We start from the raw sequence: 18322 nt of genomic DNA on the forward strand, positions 1-18322 counted from the left end.
ATGCCATAGGTGTTGCGCAAAAGCGGTGCGCAACCACTTAAGAAGGAAAAAAAATTAAAACCTTCACTAATTAATTAATTTTAGTTACTAGTAATTAAATTTTTTGCCCGACGTACGAACAAATCAAAAAGAAAAAAAAAAATCGAAACAAAAAAAAAAAACAAAAAAAACTTATATCTACTTGCAAAAAGTTGTCTCACTATGACCCATACTCCCCTACCAGGGGTGAGAGACAGAGTCACGCGCCACGAGGCAAAATTAAACTACAATAGGGAGGCAATGGACTTACAAAATGTATTGTCTAATACTTATGCCGGTTGTAAACAACCTATCAGCCGTTGCAGCTAGATGGTCCGTTTGCTGCTGCTGGTGGTGATGATTGGTGTTGGTGGGTCGGCACGATGATGGCTTGACGACCGGATGGATTACCGGGGTGAACTAAAGCTGGATGGCAACTCCAAGGGGCTCGGCCCATGGAATTCCACTTCCTCTGTTGCACACTGGTCACTTGGGGCACCCAATGGGGGGGTGAAAAAACCGCTCGGGCGGAAAAAACACCGAAAAAAAACTAGATGCCGCGCGACTGAGACCGGGACGTTGTTAACCGACTGAGTGTTCAACTAGGAATGCGTCATCTAGATAAAATTGATAAATAGCAGACTTTTAGCGATGGGCCCAAATTAGGGACATGTAGGCCGACATTACCTACATTTCCTCTATATGTCTACAAATTTGTTAAACAACTTAGCATCAACTGAAGTTGGTGAGTCTGAGTTGAGACTTCCGACGTCAAAATCTCCACTGATGACATAGGAAATTCAAGTTTTACCAACGAAAACGTCCCATCAGCTTTCAGTCGCATGCACAATAAGTAAAAACGTTTGTGGGACATGGGTTAGAGCCCAAACGTAATGTGGGCGGAAGCGGAACGGAAAAGGCAAGTTTGACAGTTGTCATAAATGACAACAAGATGCCTAACAGAAGTCGATTTAATTCTAACCCTCAGGTTCTAACTAGTTTTCAATTCGACAAGAAGGCTTACTCAGATCGGGCTTTCCGCTGCCGCTGTCATTGTGTTTGGGCCTTTGGTGTTTTACCGAAGACAGCATATCAAGAAGGCTTGCAACTTTGCGAGCGACATACACAGTAGCGATGCGCTCGAGCGAAGGTGGACGCAAACGCATAGAAAAATGAGCAAATACACAAACCTTTCTTCTGAGGATGGAACGGATGGAACCAATTCGTTCGGAGCATTTACCTTTGAGCGGCAGATAACGCGATTGTGCCTGTCTCATACCGGTTGTTTGAGAAAATGGAAGAGTTGCCAGTCTTCTTGATATGGTGTCTTCGGTGTTTTTGTTGAATTTCTGGAAAAATCTGGAATTTTATTTAGCAACATGAGTAAACACCCTGAATTGAATTATCGTTGGTAGATGCTTTGAGCTCGCAAAGACGCATTGGCATTCCATTTATATTATTCAAACACTATCTTACTTCCTTTTTCTGAACGTTGACTTTAGTATTGTTAACATAATTTAAATAAGTAGGAAGGATATTTTTTCAAGCGATTCCGAGGGGACAAAAATGTCATGCTTTTCCCCGAAATTCACGGCCGAATGCTTATCAATCTCCCCCTCATTCCAGACTACTCTACGTCACCACGTTGGACGGTCGTCTTTCCGCGTTGGACCTAATAAACGGAGGTAGCCTGCTTTGGAGCGTAGAGACCGGCCCGGGTGCACTGTTATCTTCCAGTATCCACCGGCTGGAGCTGACCAACAACGGCAAATGGGTCCGTATGATTCCTTCGCTCAGTGGTGGCCTGTACAAGTTCGACGGCGACACCGTCGAGCCGATCCCGTTCAGTGCGGAAGATCTGCTGAACTCGTCGTTCAAATTTTCCGACGATTTAGTCATTTCCGGAGGGAAGGAGACTCGATCGTACGGCGTTTCGACCCGCACCGGGCATGTGATTTATGAATGTACAATGCGCGGGTGTCGTAATGCAACGGAAATTCTGGAGGAGAACGTGAAGAATGGGCCCCCGAGGGAAGGGGCGGAAACGGTGCTGCAGCATGATCCGCTACAGGACGATGTGGTGGTCATTCGTAGGCAGACGCAGACGGTTCGGGCGGTTGAATCGAGAACCGGAAGTGAGCGGTGGAATTTCAGCATCGGACATCACGAGTTGGAGATGTTGAAAAATGAGGATTGCAGAGGAGGTGAAGCTAAGGATTCGCTGGATGCGGCAATTTTGGATTTGGAACTGAAGGTTGTGATTCCGGAGGGGGTGATTTGTGCTGTCCGGAAGACGGAACCGGGCGTGATTGTTTGGCAGTACAAGTTTGAGCATCCGATTGTGAGTGCCTGGAGGGCTGGCGACAAGAATGACATAATGAGCGTGGACTTGTTCCGCGGGGCGGATTGGGTGTGGAATGCGAATGGGCAGTCGATGGGAGGTGATGACGGCGGGGGAAGCAATAATGGGATGATCAATCCTTCGCTGTATTTGGGGATGCATCAGAAACAGCTGTACATTCAGGAGTCGACGGCGCTGATGGTACGGCAGACATTGAATGCGCAGACGGTTCTGTTGACGGATGAGGGTAAATTTCCGTCCATCCCTTGGAAGCCGTACCCTGCCAGGCCTAAGGTTATGGGTTATTTGACGGATGGAAGCGAGCAGGACCGAGATGCGGAAGATTCGCAGTATGCAGAATCGACGGCGATTGCTCGGTCGGTTCTGTACCAGTCGAACTATGTCAATGGAGATGGATTCTTCTTGTTCACCCCGGAAGATTTGGACCGGAAGGATCACGAACTGTGTTCGAATAGTTCCACGACTCCGGCCATTACGGATGGTGGTTTGCAGAATGAAAGTTCCATTTTTGATTTTGCGATGGATCCGGATGCTCCGGTTAAGGTGATCATCATTTCGATTTGGTTCTGGTGGAAGGAGATTCTGGTAATATCGGCGACAACGGCTTTCCTACTGAATGTGATGTTGCGATTCAAGAGCGAGAAGGAAGTAGTGGTGTTCGTGGAACGACAGATAGAGGTTCCGGTGCCGATGGCCGTCGAAGCGACGGAGGAAGAATTTGCACCCCTCGAAGCGGCAGCTCGGAACACCGGCGTTCGAAGTTTGTCGGAATCGAATAGTGAGAATTTCGTTTCACGCTTTCAGGAGGACTTTGAGCTGGTGCAGTGTCTTGGAAAAGGTGGCTTCGGTGTGGTGTTTGAGGTGAAGAATAAGCTAGACGATTGTCATTACGCAATCAAGCGGGTGGTATTGCCTAATAAGCAGGAATCGAAAGATCGTGTTATGCGAGAGGTCAGAACGCTGGCTCATTGTGAGCACAGTAACATAGTTCGATACTTTCATGCTTGGACTGAGACGCCACCTCCCGGGTGGCAGGAGAGCCAGGACAAGATCTGGATTCAACGGAATTGCCTATCGACTTCGATCGATATCGAAACTCCAACGGAGATATCTCCGCCGAATTCTAAGATCATTTTCACCAGTGACAGCATTTCGCAGTACAACCACCCGAAACATTCCAGTGGACAACAGCCCTGGTTGACGAAGCTTCCTGAACCAAGCTTCTCGTTATCCCACACCGGAGGGATAGATCGGTCCAACAGTTGCTCTTTCATCCAGTTCCAAGCCGATCCGGGCAAATCGCTTCGCAGCGATACCGATGATGATTCCTTTCAAATCGAGTTTAAACATGATCCTGCAGATACCACCGATGCCGGTGGTGATTCAATGGACATAGTATTCAGAGAACCCTCACAGAATGAGGCTTCCAACGGTCATCATGTGATTTCGATTAGCGAAACACCACAAAAGTCAGCCATTGGACCAGCGCGAAGGTTCCGCCATCGGAGACCAGTTTCGCTGGATTTGAACAGTACCGGTAGTGTTATTCGGACGATCTCAACCAAAACTCATATGACGGATGGTATCAATACGAGCGCCAATTACGCCGCGGCCAGTACCGTCAACAGCAAGATTTATCTTTATATCCAGATGCAACTGTGCCAAAAACAGTCCCTAAAGGAGTGGCTAACCTTGAATGATCTGTCCGCCCGGCAGAACAAGATCATTCCCATCTTCGAACAGATCGTGGACGCCGTGGAGTACGTTCACCTGAAGGGCTTGATTCATAGGGACCTGAAACCTAGCAATATCTTCTTCTCGCTCGATGGTCGCATCAAAATCGGCGATTTTGGACTGGTGACGGACTCGAGTGACTTGCAGTATGACAAAGACAACAATCTACCTGCGATGGACATAATAGGAGCGAAGGACCGACACACCCGACAGGTCGGGACTCAACTGTACATGTCCCCGGAGCAGCAGAAAGGACTGCCCTACAACTACAAGGTGGACATCTACTCGCTGGGGCTGATCCTGTTCGAGCTGCTGCTAAGCTTCGACACCGAGATGGAGCGGATCTGCACGCTGAAGGACGTACGAAAGAACAAGTTCCCACCCAAGTTCGCAGAGAGTTATCCGGATGAGGTGAGTACGAATTTAATGTCTGCGTTCAATTTAGCTAAAATTACGTTTCCTTTTTCCAGTATCAACTCTTAAAGATCATGCTTTCGACCCAGCCGAGCAAGCGGCCAACCACCTACGGCATCAAGGCCCGTCCTCCACTAAAGCAATGCCCGTCGACGAGCAAATCAACTTCACAGCTGCAGCTGCACTCAATTGCGCCGATAGCAGCGGTGGAAGCGGAGGGTTCCGGTGACCATTTCAGGAAGCCACTGATCAGCGGATCAGATTCGTCCGATAACAGCGAGTGGCACTTTGAACTACCTCCCAGGCGGAAGGATAGTCGATCAATTTCCAACAATGGCAGTTCTGGTTCCGGAAGCAGCCAGAACCAGATCTTCTTCTAGATGCGTGCAGGAAGCTCGTGTAGTAGGAAAGTGTATTAAACGGAGGGAGATGATTGAATTGTTAAGTTATTGTGAACAAAAATAATGAATTATTATTTAAAACCTACAGTTCTAGCATTAAGCCAACCTGTTCCTTTCAAGTAGACGACATATTGCAAATAATGAGAAGATTTTTTTTTGAAAGGATTTGTAATATTCACTGGAAACATTAATAAACGTTTTAAAAAGTTAACTTACTTTGCTCGTTTATGAAACTTCATCTACTTTTTGGAACGTTTGCCTTCGCCCTTCTTGGGCGGTGCTTTGCCTCGCAGAGCCCGCAGTCGCTTCATTTCCTCCTTAAAATCCTGGTGCTCGTCTCGGTACAGGCCGTACTCGCGCAGCTTCATCGCCAGCAGGTGCGTCTCCACATGCCGGGGGTACCAGTTGGCCACATAGTCCCGGCACTGGATCGGTTCCTCGCTGAACATCTTCACCACCTTCATCGACTGCGGGTTAGTCGGTCGCGTCACTTCGCCGAAGATTCGATTCGACAGGTGATTCATTCGGCGGGCGTAGGTCGTCGATAGCTTCACGAGGTCCTTGTACTTGGACATGGTTTTGTGGGGGATTGATCCGAGAAATTACAACTAAAGTCACCGGGCGCGATGGGAAAATTGTGTAACCCAACGACGAGCGTGTGTTGTGATTCAGAATTCCGAAACCAGAACTGTCAAAAGTTTTAATTTTAAATCAACAAAAATAGGAATCGGTTCGTTATGCCGACAATCACATAAAAAAAATCATCGCACTCGGTCGAAGAATAGCACCCTGAGTTCGCCTCTGCCTCTGATGCCACCCAAAAATTTGACACGACGCTTTCAGATTTTACTTACCGGTGTGTTTACATTCAAATTGGTACGAGCATTTTGTGAAGAATCCGGACTAATTTGTAAATTAACTATCAGAAATGATGAACGACTCGGATTTTGTGGACCCGAAGAATGTGGTCAAATGTCGGGAACTGCTGTATCGTCTAATGATCAGGTAATGTAGCGAAATTCCGATGTTCCACCCAAACGAAAGTTTCCCCAATCACGACTTTCCCTTTGTAGCCAGCTCTTCTACGATGGGCATCACCAGGTGGCAGTCGAGCTGACCGGTTTGGTCCGTGCCGATCCGCCGTGTCCTCCGAGCGACCGTCTGCTGAATATCTTCCGTCAGGCCAGCCAGATCGATTCCAGTAAGCCGACTAACGTCTTCGATGAAGTCACTTCCGGATTGGATTTGGAGTTCGAAATCGAAAGCAGTGCCCTGGCACCGGAACCGGCTTCCTACGAGACGGCGTACGTCACGTCACACAAAGCCGCTTGCCGGGCGGGATGTTTCAGCTACGACGGGCAACTGGTGGCCACCGGGAGTGTCGATGCCAGTATCAAGATCTTAGACGTAGACAGGATGCTGGCTAAGTCGGCACCGGACGAGCAGGAACCTGGCAGGGAGCAGCAGGGTCACCCCGTTATTAGGACTCTGTACGATCACACCGATGAGGTGTCCTACTTGGAGTTTCACCCGAAAGATCAGATTCTGGCTTCGGCTTCGCGCGACCACACTGTAAAACTGTTCGACATCTCCAAAGCTTCCGTCAAGAAAGCCTACCGGGTGCTGAGCGATTGTGTACCGGTTCGGTGTTTGGCGTTCCATCCCTCAGGAGACTACATGGCCGTTGGAACCGATCACCATGTGCTGCGTGCGTATGACGTTCAAACAGGTCAGTGCTTCGTAAGCGCGATTCCATCCCAACAGCACACGGATTCAATAACCTGCGTCCGCTACGCCCCGAACGCCAAGGTTTACGCCACCGGAAGCATGGACGGATCGATCAAACTGTGGGACGGCGTTAGCGGACGCTGCATCAACACCTTCGCTCAGGCTCACGATGGGTCGGAAATCTGCTCGGTCGTGTTCACCCGGAATGGAAAATATCTTCTCTCGTCCGGAGAAGACTCCTTGGTCAAACTGTGGGAGCTCAGCACCAGTCGCTGTCTGATTGCCTATACGGGTGCCGGTACCACTGGCAAGCAGGAGCACCAAACGCAAGCCGTTTTCAACCATACCGAAGACTACGTTTTGTTCCCGGACGAAGTGACCACGTCGCTCTGTTCGTGGAACTCCCGGAATGCCTCCCGTTGCCATCTGATGTCACTGGGTCACAACGGAGCGGTTCGCTTCATCGTCCACTCACCGAATCATCCCGCTTTCCTCACCTGCTCCGATGACTACCGAGCGCGGTTCTGGGTGAGACGGTCCAATTCGCATTAGAGAGAGAGAGAGAGGAAGGCGTGCGCAACACGAGTGTAGGAGAAGTTGGTGTCAAGTTTCATGATTTGGATGTAACCTGAAATAAAGTTTATGCGGATGGAAAAATATGGGTAGTAATCTGATATCCGGTGGTGTGTCCAGTGGGTCAGGTACAAGGCGTTAAACGTTGCGTAACCAGATTCGTTTTGGAGGCCAAATGTTTTGAGGAAGCCTGGTCGTGGAATTGCGACGCACCGTTTGTTGAGAACTTGTTAGTTGCATTTGAATAGTGCCTGAAGGTGATCATGCTGCTGCGAAGCTATCGGATTATTTTCGGGCGATCTCAGGAGGTAAGTGAAACCTATGTATAATTGGGGACAGTGGAAATTTGCGACCGAGAAATATTTTCATTTCCAAACAAGCTTGCAATTGCTCATTACAGCTAATATGTTATCATTCGGAATTATGAAACTAAGAGAAATTATGATTTTTTATCTGTAAGATGAAGGAAGTGGATGTAACGTTTGTGTATGACACACAAAACCTGCCGATTTCGCTTTCAGAGGGTCACACTGATCGTGATTGGTCATTACACCTTAAATCGCTCATTGGTTCCTTTAATTTCGAAAAAATATATCGGTTTCTATACGTCATCTGAAAGGGCTTCGTTTTCTGAGCACAACGATATTTTTTTCGATCCCATTTACTTCTATCTTGATTTTTAAATCAAGACTTAAAGCAAACTAATCACTTCACTGTTTGACACAAAACCAACAAATTGACAGCTCACTCCCATACAAAGTACCACCGAGGTGCGCTAAGATGGTGATTTTTGCCTATGTAATCACACTTATTTAAAACAGTTCCAGTGCTCCAAAATTGATGAAATTTTGGATTTCGGTTGAATTTGTGATGCAGATTACCTTAAAACCACCGACAAACCGACATGAAACATTAACTTAACACTTGATCGAGAATCCATAACGACCGATTCAAATGTGCAGCGATCCCATCTGTCAAAACCATAGAAATGTTTTATCTAGATAAAAATATTTAATTTGTCCGAAATAGATTAGAAACGGACCAACTCATACATTTTGTACGCGTGTTCGTGGCTACGATAAATACTTTCCGCGATGTCAGTTTTGTGCTTTGATCACAAATTTCTTTGTAATTTGTATGATCATTCATGGCGGTTTGTCGGTGTTAAAACCCCTAAAGAACCCAATTGTGGCCTTCTGAAAGCAAGGTTTTATGTGTAATACGGTAATACACTACTAAGTAGTCTTATTCTTCTTGCACCTTTCATATATAAATTGTTATTATTATTATAGGGTTAATGTTGCTAATGTCGGCCTAAGCGTCCCTAATATTGGGCCCATACATACATTTCTAAGGAAGCATTTTTTGGCGATTTTTCAATAGCTTGGTAGCTATTTCTATTGTCCAGATGATGCATTTGTTCTAAGGAAAATTTAATAATAAATAAATAAATAAATAAATAAATAAATTTTTAGATCCATAGGCCAACATTAGATCCATTTCCCGAAGGGCACGAAATACAAAGAACCGGTGCGTTGAAGTTAAAATGCAATCAAAAGTACTTAAAGTAATTAATGCGTTTGAAGTAGTACTGACGGTAATTAAAATTATCTACCCGTAATTAATGTAATTAAAAGTATTTAAAATGTAATTAATGTACTTTAATTACGAAATTTCAACTGTAATTAATGGAGTTAAAAAGTAGTTAATTAACCACTTCATTCGAGCAGATAAAATGACGTTTACTACCACTCGAACTTTGAAATGAAACAGTATTTTGAGATTTTTTCTTCTAGAACCTCGAGAAAAGTAGCCAACATTTGTGCGTTTCATAAAAAAAAATAGAAATTAGTTGGTCCAGTTTTGTGAAATCGCTGGTAGAAAGTCACGCTAAAACTGCTTGACAAAGTGGTCAATTGTTCTTAATGTAATTAAAGCAGTAGTTAATGGAATTAATTTAATTACAGCCGTTGCCTGCGTTGGAGTTAAAGGTTATTGCGTGCCCCTACTGTGTTACCTGACTTATAACACATAACATATGTGGAACTTCATGCAAAACTGCTGACTAAAAGTTGACCCCTTTTTTGTGTTTCCTCAGTGGTATAGCTGGTAAAGTTGGACCACCGACAAACCGACATGAAACTTAAACTTAACTCTTGATCGAGAATCCATAACGGCTGATTCAAATGTGCAGCTATCCCATCTGTCAAAACCATAGAAATGTTTTATCTAGATAAAAATAATTTGTCCGAAATAGATTAGACACGAACCAACTCATAAATTTTGCACGCGTGTTCTTGGCTAGGATAAACATTTTCCGCGAACACGGCGGCAGATGTCAGTTTTGTGCTTTGAGCAGAAATTTCTTTGTAATTTGTTTAATCATTCATGTCGGTTTGTCGGTGCTTGGACATCGATCTGTCAAAATTAAATTTTCGTCATTCGACACTGAGTCTTCATATGGGCCAATGTCGGAAACGTAAGCAATGGGTCAATGGCTTCTTTAGTAAATATCTTGTAATTCAAAGTCAATCCATGTAACCCAGCAATTCTATCAATTATGGGGACTTTCTCTATACACAAACATCGTGGTGGTTGCGCGAGTTTTCATTCTCAAGAAATTCCTGTTTACTTTTGTGACATTGGCCCTTATGAAAGAAAATTAGATATTTTTGGTACTCAGTACACGCTATTTAAAAACTACCCAAATTTGAGTAAAATCCACCCTGATCGGTCAAAACTGAATCTATCAAAAAATGGGTAAACTACACACTTAAATTTTTTCGCCGAGATTCCAACAGCCGAATAGTTCTGCAATTTATTTTTCTGAGATTCAGTAAAACAATTGCCGAGACTCAGCAAGCAAATATGATTTTGCTGAGATATCAGCTAACAAACAGATATTTTGCAGAGATATCAGCAAAAGTAAATGCCGAGGTAATCGGCTGTTGAAGATTTTACCGAGCTAGATTAAGTGTGTATGTTGGGAGTGACAGGATACCAATTGAACAACGTCGGTCGGATCCATGCCTACACGGTAACTTGAAAGTACCCATTAATGAGTAAAAAATAACCATTTTTAAGAAAAGTGGCTTAACTCATTAAATGAGTAAAACCGAGTTTACTCATGAGTATTCGACGAATACTTCAAAAAATGGGTATTTTGTTCTTTCTGCCCATGTTTGCTTCATGGAGCTGCCTGTTATTAACATGTTTATCATACTTTGACTATATGTTTTTAGTATTACTTCTACGTGAAGTCAACGATTTACATAGTTGAAGATGCTAATTTCAAATAACAGACTGTACTGGTAATTTTTATACGATAGATGGAGTAGATGAAAGCATAGAGTTGATAGTTCCGGGGGGGGGACACCCCTTACCATCCCTCTCCAAAGGGGGAGTTTGGTAAAGAGAGATGAAAAAACCGATTTGTACCTTCCTTAAAAGTTGTCCTAGCTCGCTTGTCTAATATCTATATACAATCTTCACACTGCCGTACTCTAACGGAACTATCAACTCTATGCTTTCATCTACTCCATCTATCGTATAAAAATTACCACTACAGTCTGTTATTTGAAATTAGCATCTTCAACTATGTTTATCATATTTATATAATATTATATATAAAATTATATTATATATAAAAGCAATAATTGTCAAATTTTTTCATAATTCATATTGAGCCAGAATCAATATTAAACAGATCCAAATATGTTTTGATGAACATTAAGCTATTTCTTATACATTCATTGACCAAACGAAGCATTAAGTAGTGCTTCTGTAAGATCGTTTTCCTCATATGATCACTGCAGGAATCAATCCAATGATGGATGGTGCTAATCGAAAATTTCAAATAATTCAGCATGTCGTTTTCCTTCTCGAAGATCTCCGCTAATCTGGAACAGGAACACTTGTTAGAATTTCAGCATGGTTTCATGTATTTTCCTTACCTCGTAACAATCAGAACTGCCGTCCAAAGCACTATTTTACTGTGCTCGGTTTTAGCCTTAATGAACATCGGCCGAAAGGAATTCACTGGCTCAATCACATCTACGTTGTGTGATCTTATAATAACAGCACTAGTTGGAGCATTTTTATCGAGAATCTCATCGAGAATTTCGACCGAATACTCCGTGCTTTTATGTTTTCAGTTCATCAGACTGTTGACAATTATTATTATTATTACTCATTTTGCTGCCTTAAGATATTTTCAAAAATGAAGAAAAAATACCCTTTTCAATCTTTATGAAAATACTCATTTTTTGACATATAAGAACAAATATAAAAACGAAGACAACAAATCAAGAAGACTGGCAACTCTTCCATTTTCTCATACAAACGCTATGAGACAGGTACAATCGCGTCATCTGCCGCTCAAAGGTAAATGCTTCGAACGAATTTGATAGCAAAGATTACAACCTCAGAAGAAGGGTTTGTGTATTGCTCATTTTTCTATGCGTTGCTTCCACCTTCACTCAAGTGCAGCGCTACTGTATCTGTCGCTTGGATTCTGGCAAAGTTGCCAGTCTTCTTGATTTGTTGTCTTCGATAAAAATGAGTACAATATACTCATTAAATGCGTACTTTCGAGTAAGCGTGTAGCTCTAGCGGGAGCAACACCGTGTAAAGTTGTTTATTATTTTCCTCTGGCTAACCTAAAAAATGTATGAAAGTAGATCTGTAAAAATGAGTTTGAAATCGATTTTTTATGTATTTTCCTCGGATATTCACTAACACACTCTCACATATCGCACCAATACAACCGGACGTGAAAATCCCTATACACGGTGTTTCGTGAAAACCCATTTATGGGTAAAAAAAATACCCATTTTCAAACCATGTATGCAGCTGTCAAAATATGGGGGAATTTGGATATCATAAAATGGGTGAAAAAATACCCATTTAAAGAATCAGTTCACGATTGCATAATGGGTAAATTTTTTACCCACTAATGGGTGAAAAAACACTTGGAAATTTCATCGTCTCATTCCATCACCGACGATTGGGAATGCAAACAGTTTCTGTCCGCTTTTTTTTTTAGCAAAAATGATCGATCTCCGGGAAAGGTTAGATTCCGAAACATTGGAGAGACTATACATAGTATAAATCTATACAGTTTTATCCAATATGGAATTATAATACCTCGTGTAATAATTTTTTTTTCGTCACACCTGCATTTATTTTCAATGTAAATATTAGAAAGTTTTTATATCAACGAGGACAAATCAGTGCTAACATTTGAAAACGGCGCAAAAGCCATTTGTAAACAAATGGTTTGTGGGCCCTTTACTCGCTACCCGAAGAACGCCCACGCAAACCAACAGCATCGTCAGGAAGGGGAAAATTTTCCCTACCCGTTGTTGCTGTTGTGTCGCGTGGGTGTACTTCAAGTAGTGAGTAAAGGGCCCACAAACCATTTGTTTACAAATGGCTTTTGTGCCGTTTTCAAATGTTAGCACTGAAATAACCCAGCACCAGCATCCTCCATTTGAAGCAATGGGTATTTTTTACCCATTTTACGAAAAACACAATTTAAGAAGATGGGTAAAAAACACCCATTTATTTACAGATCCCCCATTTACCCATTAATGAGTAAACCATAGTTTACCTATTAAATTAGGAGGGGCCCTTTTAGCAGAAATGGGTGTTTTTATACCTAAGGGTAGATCACTTGAGGTGCAGGAACCCGCTCCGCCGTTAATATCTGAAAACTCCGTCGAAACTCCCCTCGAAAATTCAGATGTTGCCAACGGAGGTTCCCAGAGATTTTTCGACGAAGTTTCCACGGATTGTCGGCGAAAGAGGTTCTGTGTGAAGATATTGGATGCTGTTGACGGATGCTCCATGCATTTTATCACGTTAACGATGGACGAAGTTCCGCGTGATTTCGGTGATTTTGGATGCTGCTATCGGGAGTTTCTGGAAGTTTCAACGGATTGTTTTTTGCCTTCTCGGCGAATTAAATTCTGCATGATTTCGAAGACGTTTGTTTATTTATATTTGCATCGGTGCATGTATGTATGTATAGGTGTCACCGAAAAAGCGCAAGCTTTGTTTTGATGTTTACATCCCACTGAATGGTTGTTGCAATCGATGGAAATTAAATGCATTTGATTTAAATTAAATGCTTATTCAATGAGCATTCTAAAAGTGAGACTCCCCTAGTTTTATACCCATTAATGGGTTTTCGCGAAACACCGTGTATGGTAAAATCCCGAAGTCTAGAGGATTTTGTCTTATCTCTTCACTCCACCATGGTACCAGCGAGCCACCGTCTCTTCATGCAAAGATTAACAGGATCTTATGAGATTTTTCACTCGGGTGAAAGGGTGAGGTAATGTATTACATGTTTCTCGCACAGACTGGCGTTTGCTTATGGGATTTTACCATAGGAGTAAAGAGCTACAGAGTGACCGAAAAGGCTAATTGTCAAGGTAATGCGAACATTCTTTTTTAGACTAGCTCTGTGGCACAGGGGGCCTATCAATGGATTTATTAACGCGTGTTTTCAAGTCGGTCAGAAGTCAATCAAGCGCATTGTTACCCAGTCTTACCAACCGGTGAACACTATAGTCGCTATATTCATAGTCTGGCGAATAGAATTTCGATCTATCAAAAAGCGGAACCATTTCAATATATTTTAGACCATCAATTGAAAAAGTACTATCAACTTTTATAAACAAAACGTTGATTATTCTTTCCTTGCCAATCGAACGCAAATTACCGGCATCATCGGATAGGGAAAACTTTCCCCAACCCAAAGATGGTGTTAGTTTGCGTAGGCGAGCCTTGAGTCACGAGAAAAGGGTTTCCGAAGTTTTGTTCGCAATAGCTGATGTGCTCTTTTCTGTTGTTGGTCGTGATTTGCTCGATTGGTTCCGCTATTTGACAGCTCAATTGGTTCCCTAGATTCTATCCGCCAGACTATGAATATAGCGACTATAGTGAACACTCGTGTTTATTTCAGTTACCGTGGGGACGTAATTTGTGATTAGCCCCGGTCCCTTTCAAATTGTATTGACAGTGAGCATGCATAAGGGCGAATACGCGATGATTGATTCTCTTCATCGATTTTCTCTTTGCATTGCTACAGCTAAGCGAAACAATTTTCTAGAATTTGTTCAATGCAGAGTAGTAACAGGTTGTATTGGCTATCAAAAGCAACAGCAAACGCACCGAGAAACGTTAAATCTAACGAGTTATTATCAAAAGAGAAAATCGACGAAGAGAATCGATCATCGCGTATAGGCCCTTATGCATGCTCACTGTCGGTATCATTATTTATGTACGGTCCTTATATTTGAAATGACGTTTCACATTCATCTAGTGATGGCTGATTTTCATGCGAATAATCGATTAATCGATTAACGAACCGAAAAGTAAACTATTTGTAATCGGTTATATCATGCCAATATAAGCAGTAACATCTCCAAAAGATCATCACCGATCGTTTCAAACATGTGCTGCACTCTCATTGGTGGAAAAATGGCAGCACAGCGAACAAAAAATAATCGAACCAAAGATGAATACTAAGATGAAACTGTCGGAAGAAAAACTTTCTATTTTAGTGTCCTCTTTCACGGTCCCTTTCATCCAATGAATACCCCCCGTATGCAAGGTAATTTTGTGGTTTTGCTGCCCCCTCGGTAGAGATGAAATTTGCCGCACTTTTTTTTTATCAAAACAATCACACCGAAATCAGAGATGTCCCATTTTTTAATTACTCGATTAACAACTAACCGATTATTTTTTGTTGGCTGTGTTGTATTTTGTTCCACCAATGAAAGTGCAACACACGTTTAAAACAATCGGTGATGATCCTCTGGAGAAGTTAATGCTTATATCGGCATTATATAACCGATTACAAATATTTTACTTTTCGGTTCGTTAATCGATTAATCGATTATTCGAGTGAAAATCGGCCATCACTAGATGAATGTGAAACGTCATTTCAAATATAAGGACCGTACATAAATAATGATACAATTTGAAAGGGACCGGGGCTAATCACAAATTACGTCCACACGGTAACTGAAATAAACACGAGTGTTCACCGGTTGGTAGAACTTTGACAGCTGCTTAAGATTTGCAATACTTGGATATAAACCAGGACAATTGTTGGAAAATGTTGCTGCTTTAAACTGTATGCATCAAACTCCAAATTTGTGCGGTCGTTTTTTTCCTCATACGTTATGAAATGAAATCAAAGTTTGATGCAATTGGTTCCAACAAAAAATTTTAATGGAAAAAAATGGTGCAGACCTAGGCCACGCCTTAGTTCAGTTCATAAAACAAATACAAAAATCTGTGCAAAGAATCAGCTAAATTGGTCAACGTTCGGGATTTTCGTCAAATTAGTATGGGAGAAAATGATGACCCACTAAAATCATTCTAACTTTTTTTTCCTAATGAACCGATTTGCATGAAATTTAAATATGTTATACTTAAAACTATAGTAAACAACTTTGTTCAAGACTGCAAGTGGATTTGATGCTTCAGAAAACAGAAATTGGCTTTCGAAACTCAGATTGCAGATAAACCTTGATTTGAGCAGAAAAGCAGATATGCTGATAGGGCATATTTCATAGTATGCTTTGACAGATTTAAACAAAATTGAAATCGTTGGCGCGACCTCTAACGTTGACCAATTTAGCTGATTCTTTGCACAGATGTTTGTTTTTGTGTTATGAACTAAACTAGGGGGTGGCCTATCAAAAATAGCAATCTTTTTCCAGAATGAAACACACTATAGCCCATTGAAGAAACGACTTCTTGACGATTTTATTCCACTTCATGCTTAATAATACTTTACTATTTTTTATAATAACTTCTGTTCAGGCTTTGTTCACACAAATCTGGAGAATTTATTCAACCACAACATCGAAATATTTGGTGTTGAATAAAGTATGTCGAGAAGCTTTTATTCGACTTACAAAAGTTATAATAGAGCTTATTCGATCAAATTTTGATTATTCAGCATTCATTACTTCCTTAAACAATGATGGTATAAACAAAGATGAATACTAAGATGAAACTGTCGGAAGAAAAACTTTCTATTTTAGTGTCTTCTTTCACGGTCCCTTTCATCCAATGAGAACCCCCCGTATTCAAGGTAATTTTGTGGTTTTGCTGCCCCCTCGGAAGAGATGAAATTTTGCGCTCATTTTTATCAAAACAATTACCAAAATCAGAGATGTCACATTTTTTAATTACTCGATTAACAACTAATCGATTATTTTTTGTTCGCTGTGCTGCCATTTTTCCACCAGAGAGAGTGCAGCACATGTTTGAAACGATCGGTGATGATCCTGTGGAGATGTTAATGCTTATATCGGCATGATCTAACCGATTATAAATAGTTTACTTTTCGGTTCGTTAATCGATTAAACGATTATTCGAATGAAAATCGGACATCACTAGATGAATGTGAAACGTCATTTCAAATATAAAGCCGTTCATAAATAATGATACAATTTGAAAGGGACCGGGGCTAATCACAAACTACGTCTCCATGGTGACTGAAATAAACACGAGTGTTCACCGGTTGGTATAAAGGTGTATATAGACGCTGGATTCTCATGCGAATTAATGTTTAATGTGACACTATTATTCATTTATGAAACGATTATTCAACTACGGGATAATTAATCCGAAAATAAGAACGGGACAGAGCAGGGTTGTTCTCGTTAGTGATTGTTGTGTCACAGACAAACAGACATAACACTCGCAGGTTGTTCATCGAACAAGCATTTAACGGTCAATTTAAAAGTATCGTAGTTGGTAGTACTGCCACCTGTGGCGCGCATAGTCATTTCCCTTGAGTTTGACGTTTACACTCTACCGCCATCTGTTCAGCGTACTACACAGAAAAAATGTTGATGAATTTTACATCCAAACTGCTGCAACCAGGTCAATCCATCAATTGTGTAATATAACGTTGTACGATGTAAATCGATTTTGCGAACAAAATTACATCCCATGATGTAATATTGTATCTGCTTTTTGCTATTACATCATTATTTCATATATCAGCTTGAATTACATTGATCGATATTACTTTTTTTTTTGCTGTGTACCCACCACAGTGTATTCAACAGATGGCGGTAATGTTTTAGCTACGATGTTTTACAGTGAGAAATATTGCATGATTATTTCCAACGTTACCTCTCCATCTCTCTAATTTCGATGGAAAGGATGCTATTCTTTTCGATAGATCTATGAATTGGTTGTCGTGAGTGAGACGATCTATGATTACGATTTAAATTAATCAGGTGTAGAAAATAAATAAAAAAAAGGGTTGATGTTGGGATTGAACTCGTGACCTTCTACTTGGAAAGCGGAAACGGTTACCACTTTGCTACCAATTTCGTTTTATTGTTAGCCTGAAACAGTGTTGTGGAATAATGTGAATACGCCGTTTGTAAAGCATTTACAAAGCATGCAAATAAAACATGGACGCATAGTGGTATAAGAGCTATTATGCTGACTGTATTCACCTTTATTCTGTAATATTGGTAAGCAGCTTGAAAACAATTATTAGACGTAGGGTAGAGAACTACTTCGGCCTAGTCGCCCATTTTGGGCCTATCGAGCAGAAAACTTCAAATAAATCCATGATTTCAGAGCTAACAAGTCAATTATGCGTTTGGTATGATACTTTAGTTAATAAGCTACCGAACGAAGTCAATGAGAACGTGTGATATGAAGGTTTGCACCCATTATTCCCAAGAACAAAAGAAGCGTTCCGACCGAATCCATTTTTATCTTCATCCGATAGGCCGAAGTGAATTCATTGGCCTTTCAATGCGTTAAGCCGAGTTTAGAATCCGTAGACCGACTTTGGCGTCAAGAAGCAGTGTTAGACTTTTGACAATATCTCAAAGATTGGTTTCTCTTTATCAAATCTTACGGTACGTACGGAAAGGTAAATAAATTGGGAAACCATCAGTAATAAAATTTCCGTTTGGTGCTAAACTGCACTAGATTAAGAAAGACAAAGTGCGGATTGTGCTTAATAGGCCGGAAATGGGGTAGTTAACCCTATAATAAAGCATGTTATTAAATCAATTTAAAACAGTCGAATTAAAGC

At 41.6% G+C, this 18322-nt stretch overlaps 3 protein-coding genes across 3 annotated transcripts in view; 2 read left to right on the plus strand and 1 right to left on the minus strand.

Moving 5' to 3' along the window:
- The window catches only part of LOC135705434 (eukaryotic translation initiation factor 2-alpha kinase-like), a 39792-nt gene extending 34740 nt beyond the window's left edge, over window positions 1-5052 (plus strand). The window contains exons 2-3 of the mRNA XM_065227176.1: window positions 1645-4525; window positions 4585-5052. Coding sequence (XP_065083248.1) covers window positions 1645-4525; window positions 4585-4908 — 3205 coding nt within the window. The 3' untranslated portion in view covers window positions 4909-5052. The remainder of the gene's footprint in view (window positions 1-1644; window positions 4526-4584) is intronic.
- Window positions 5053-5135: 83 nt separating this feature from the next.
- On the minus strand, window positions 5136-5570 carry mRpS33 (mitochondrial ribosomal protein S33). Its single transcript, XM_065227197.1, has one exon. The coding sequence runs from the start codon at window positions 5502-5504 to the stop codon at window positions 5169-5171; it is 336 nt and encodes a 111-aa protein (XP_065083269.1). The 5' UTR covers window positions 5505-5570; the 3' UTR covers window positions 5136-5168.
- Window positions 5571-5786: 216 nt separating this feature from the next.
- Window positions 5787-7295, plus strand: CstF50 (cleavage stimulation factor subunit 1 Cst50). Its single transcript, XM_065227235.1, has 2 exons — window positions 5787-5934; window positions 6003-7295. Exons 1-2 carry the CDS (start codon window positions 5858-5860, stop codon window positions 7207-7209), a joined length of 1284 nt encoding a protein of 427 aa, XP_065083307.1. The 5' UTR covers window positions 5787-5857; the 3' UTR covers window positions 7210-7295.
- The last annotated feature ends 11027 nt before the right edge of the window (window positions 7296-18322 follow it).

This window comes from Ochlerotatus camptorhynchus, unplaced genomic scaffold (assembly GCF_037179485.1).
Source record: "Ochlerotatus camptorhynchus isolate MF236.1 unplaced genomic scaffold, CSIRO-AGI_Acam_v1.1 ptg000267l, whole genome shotgun sequence".
NCBI classification, from domain to species: domain Eukaryota; kingdom Metazoa; phylum Arthropoda; class Insecta; order Diptera; family Culicidae; genus Ochlerotatus; species Ochlerotatus camptorhynchus.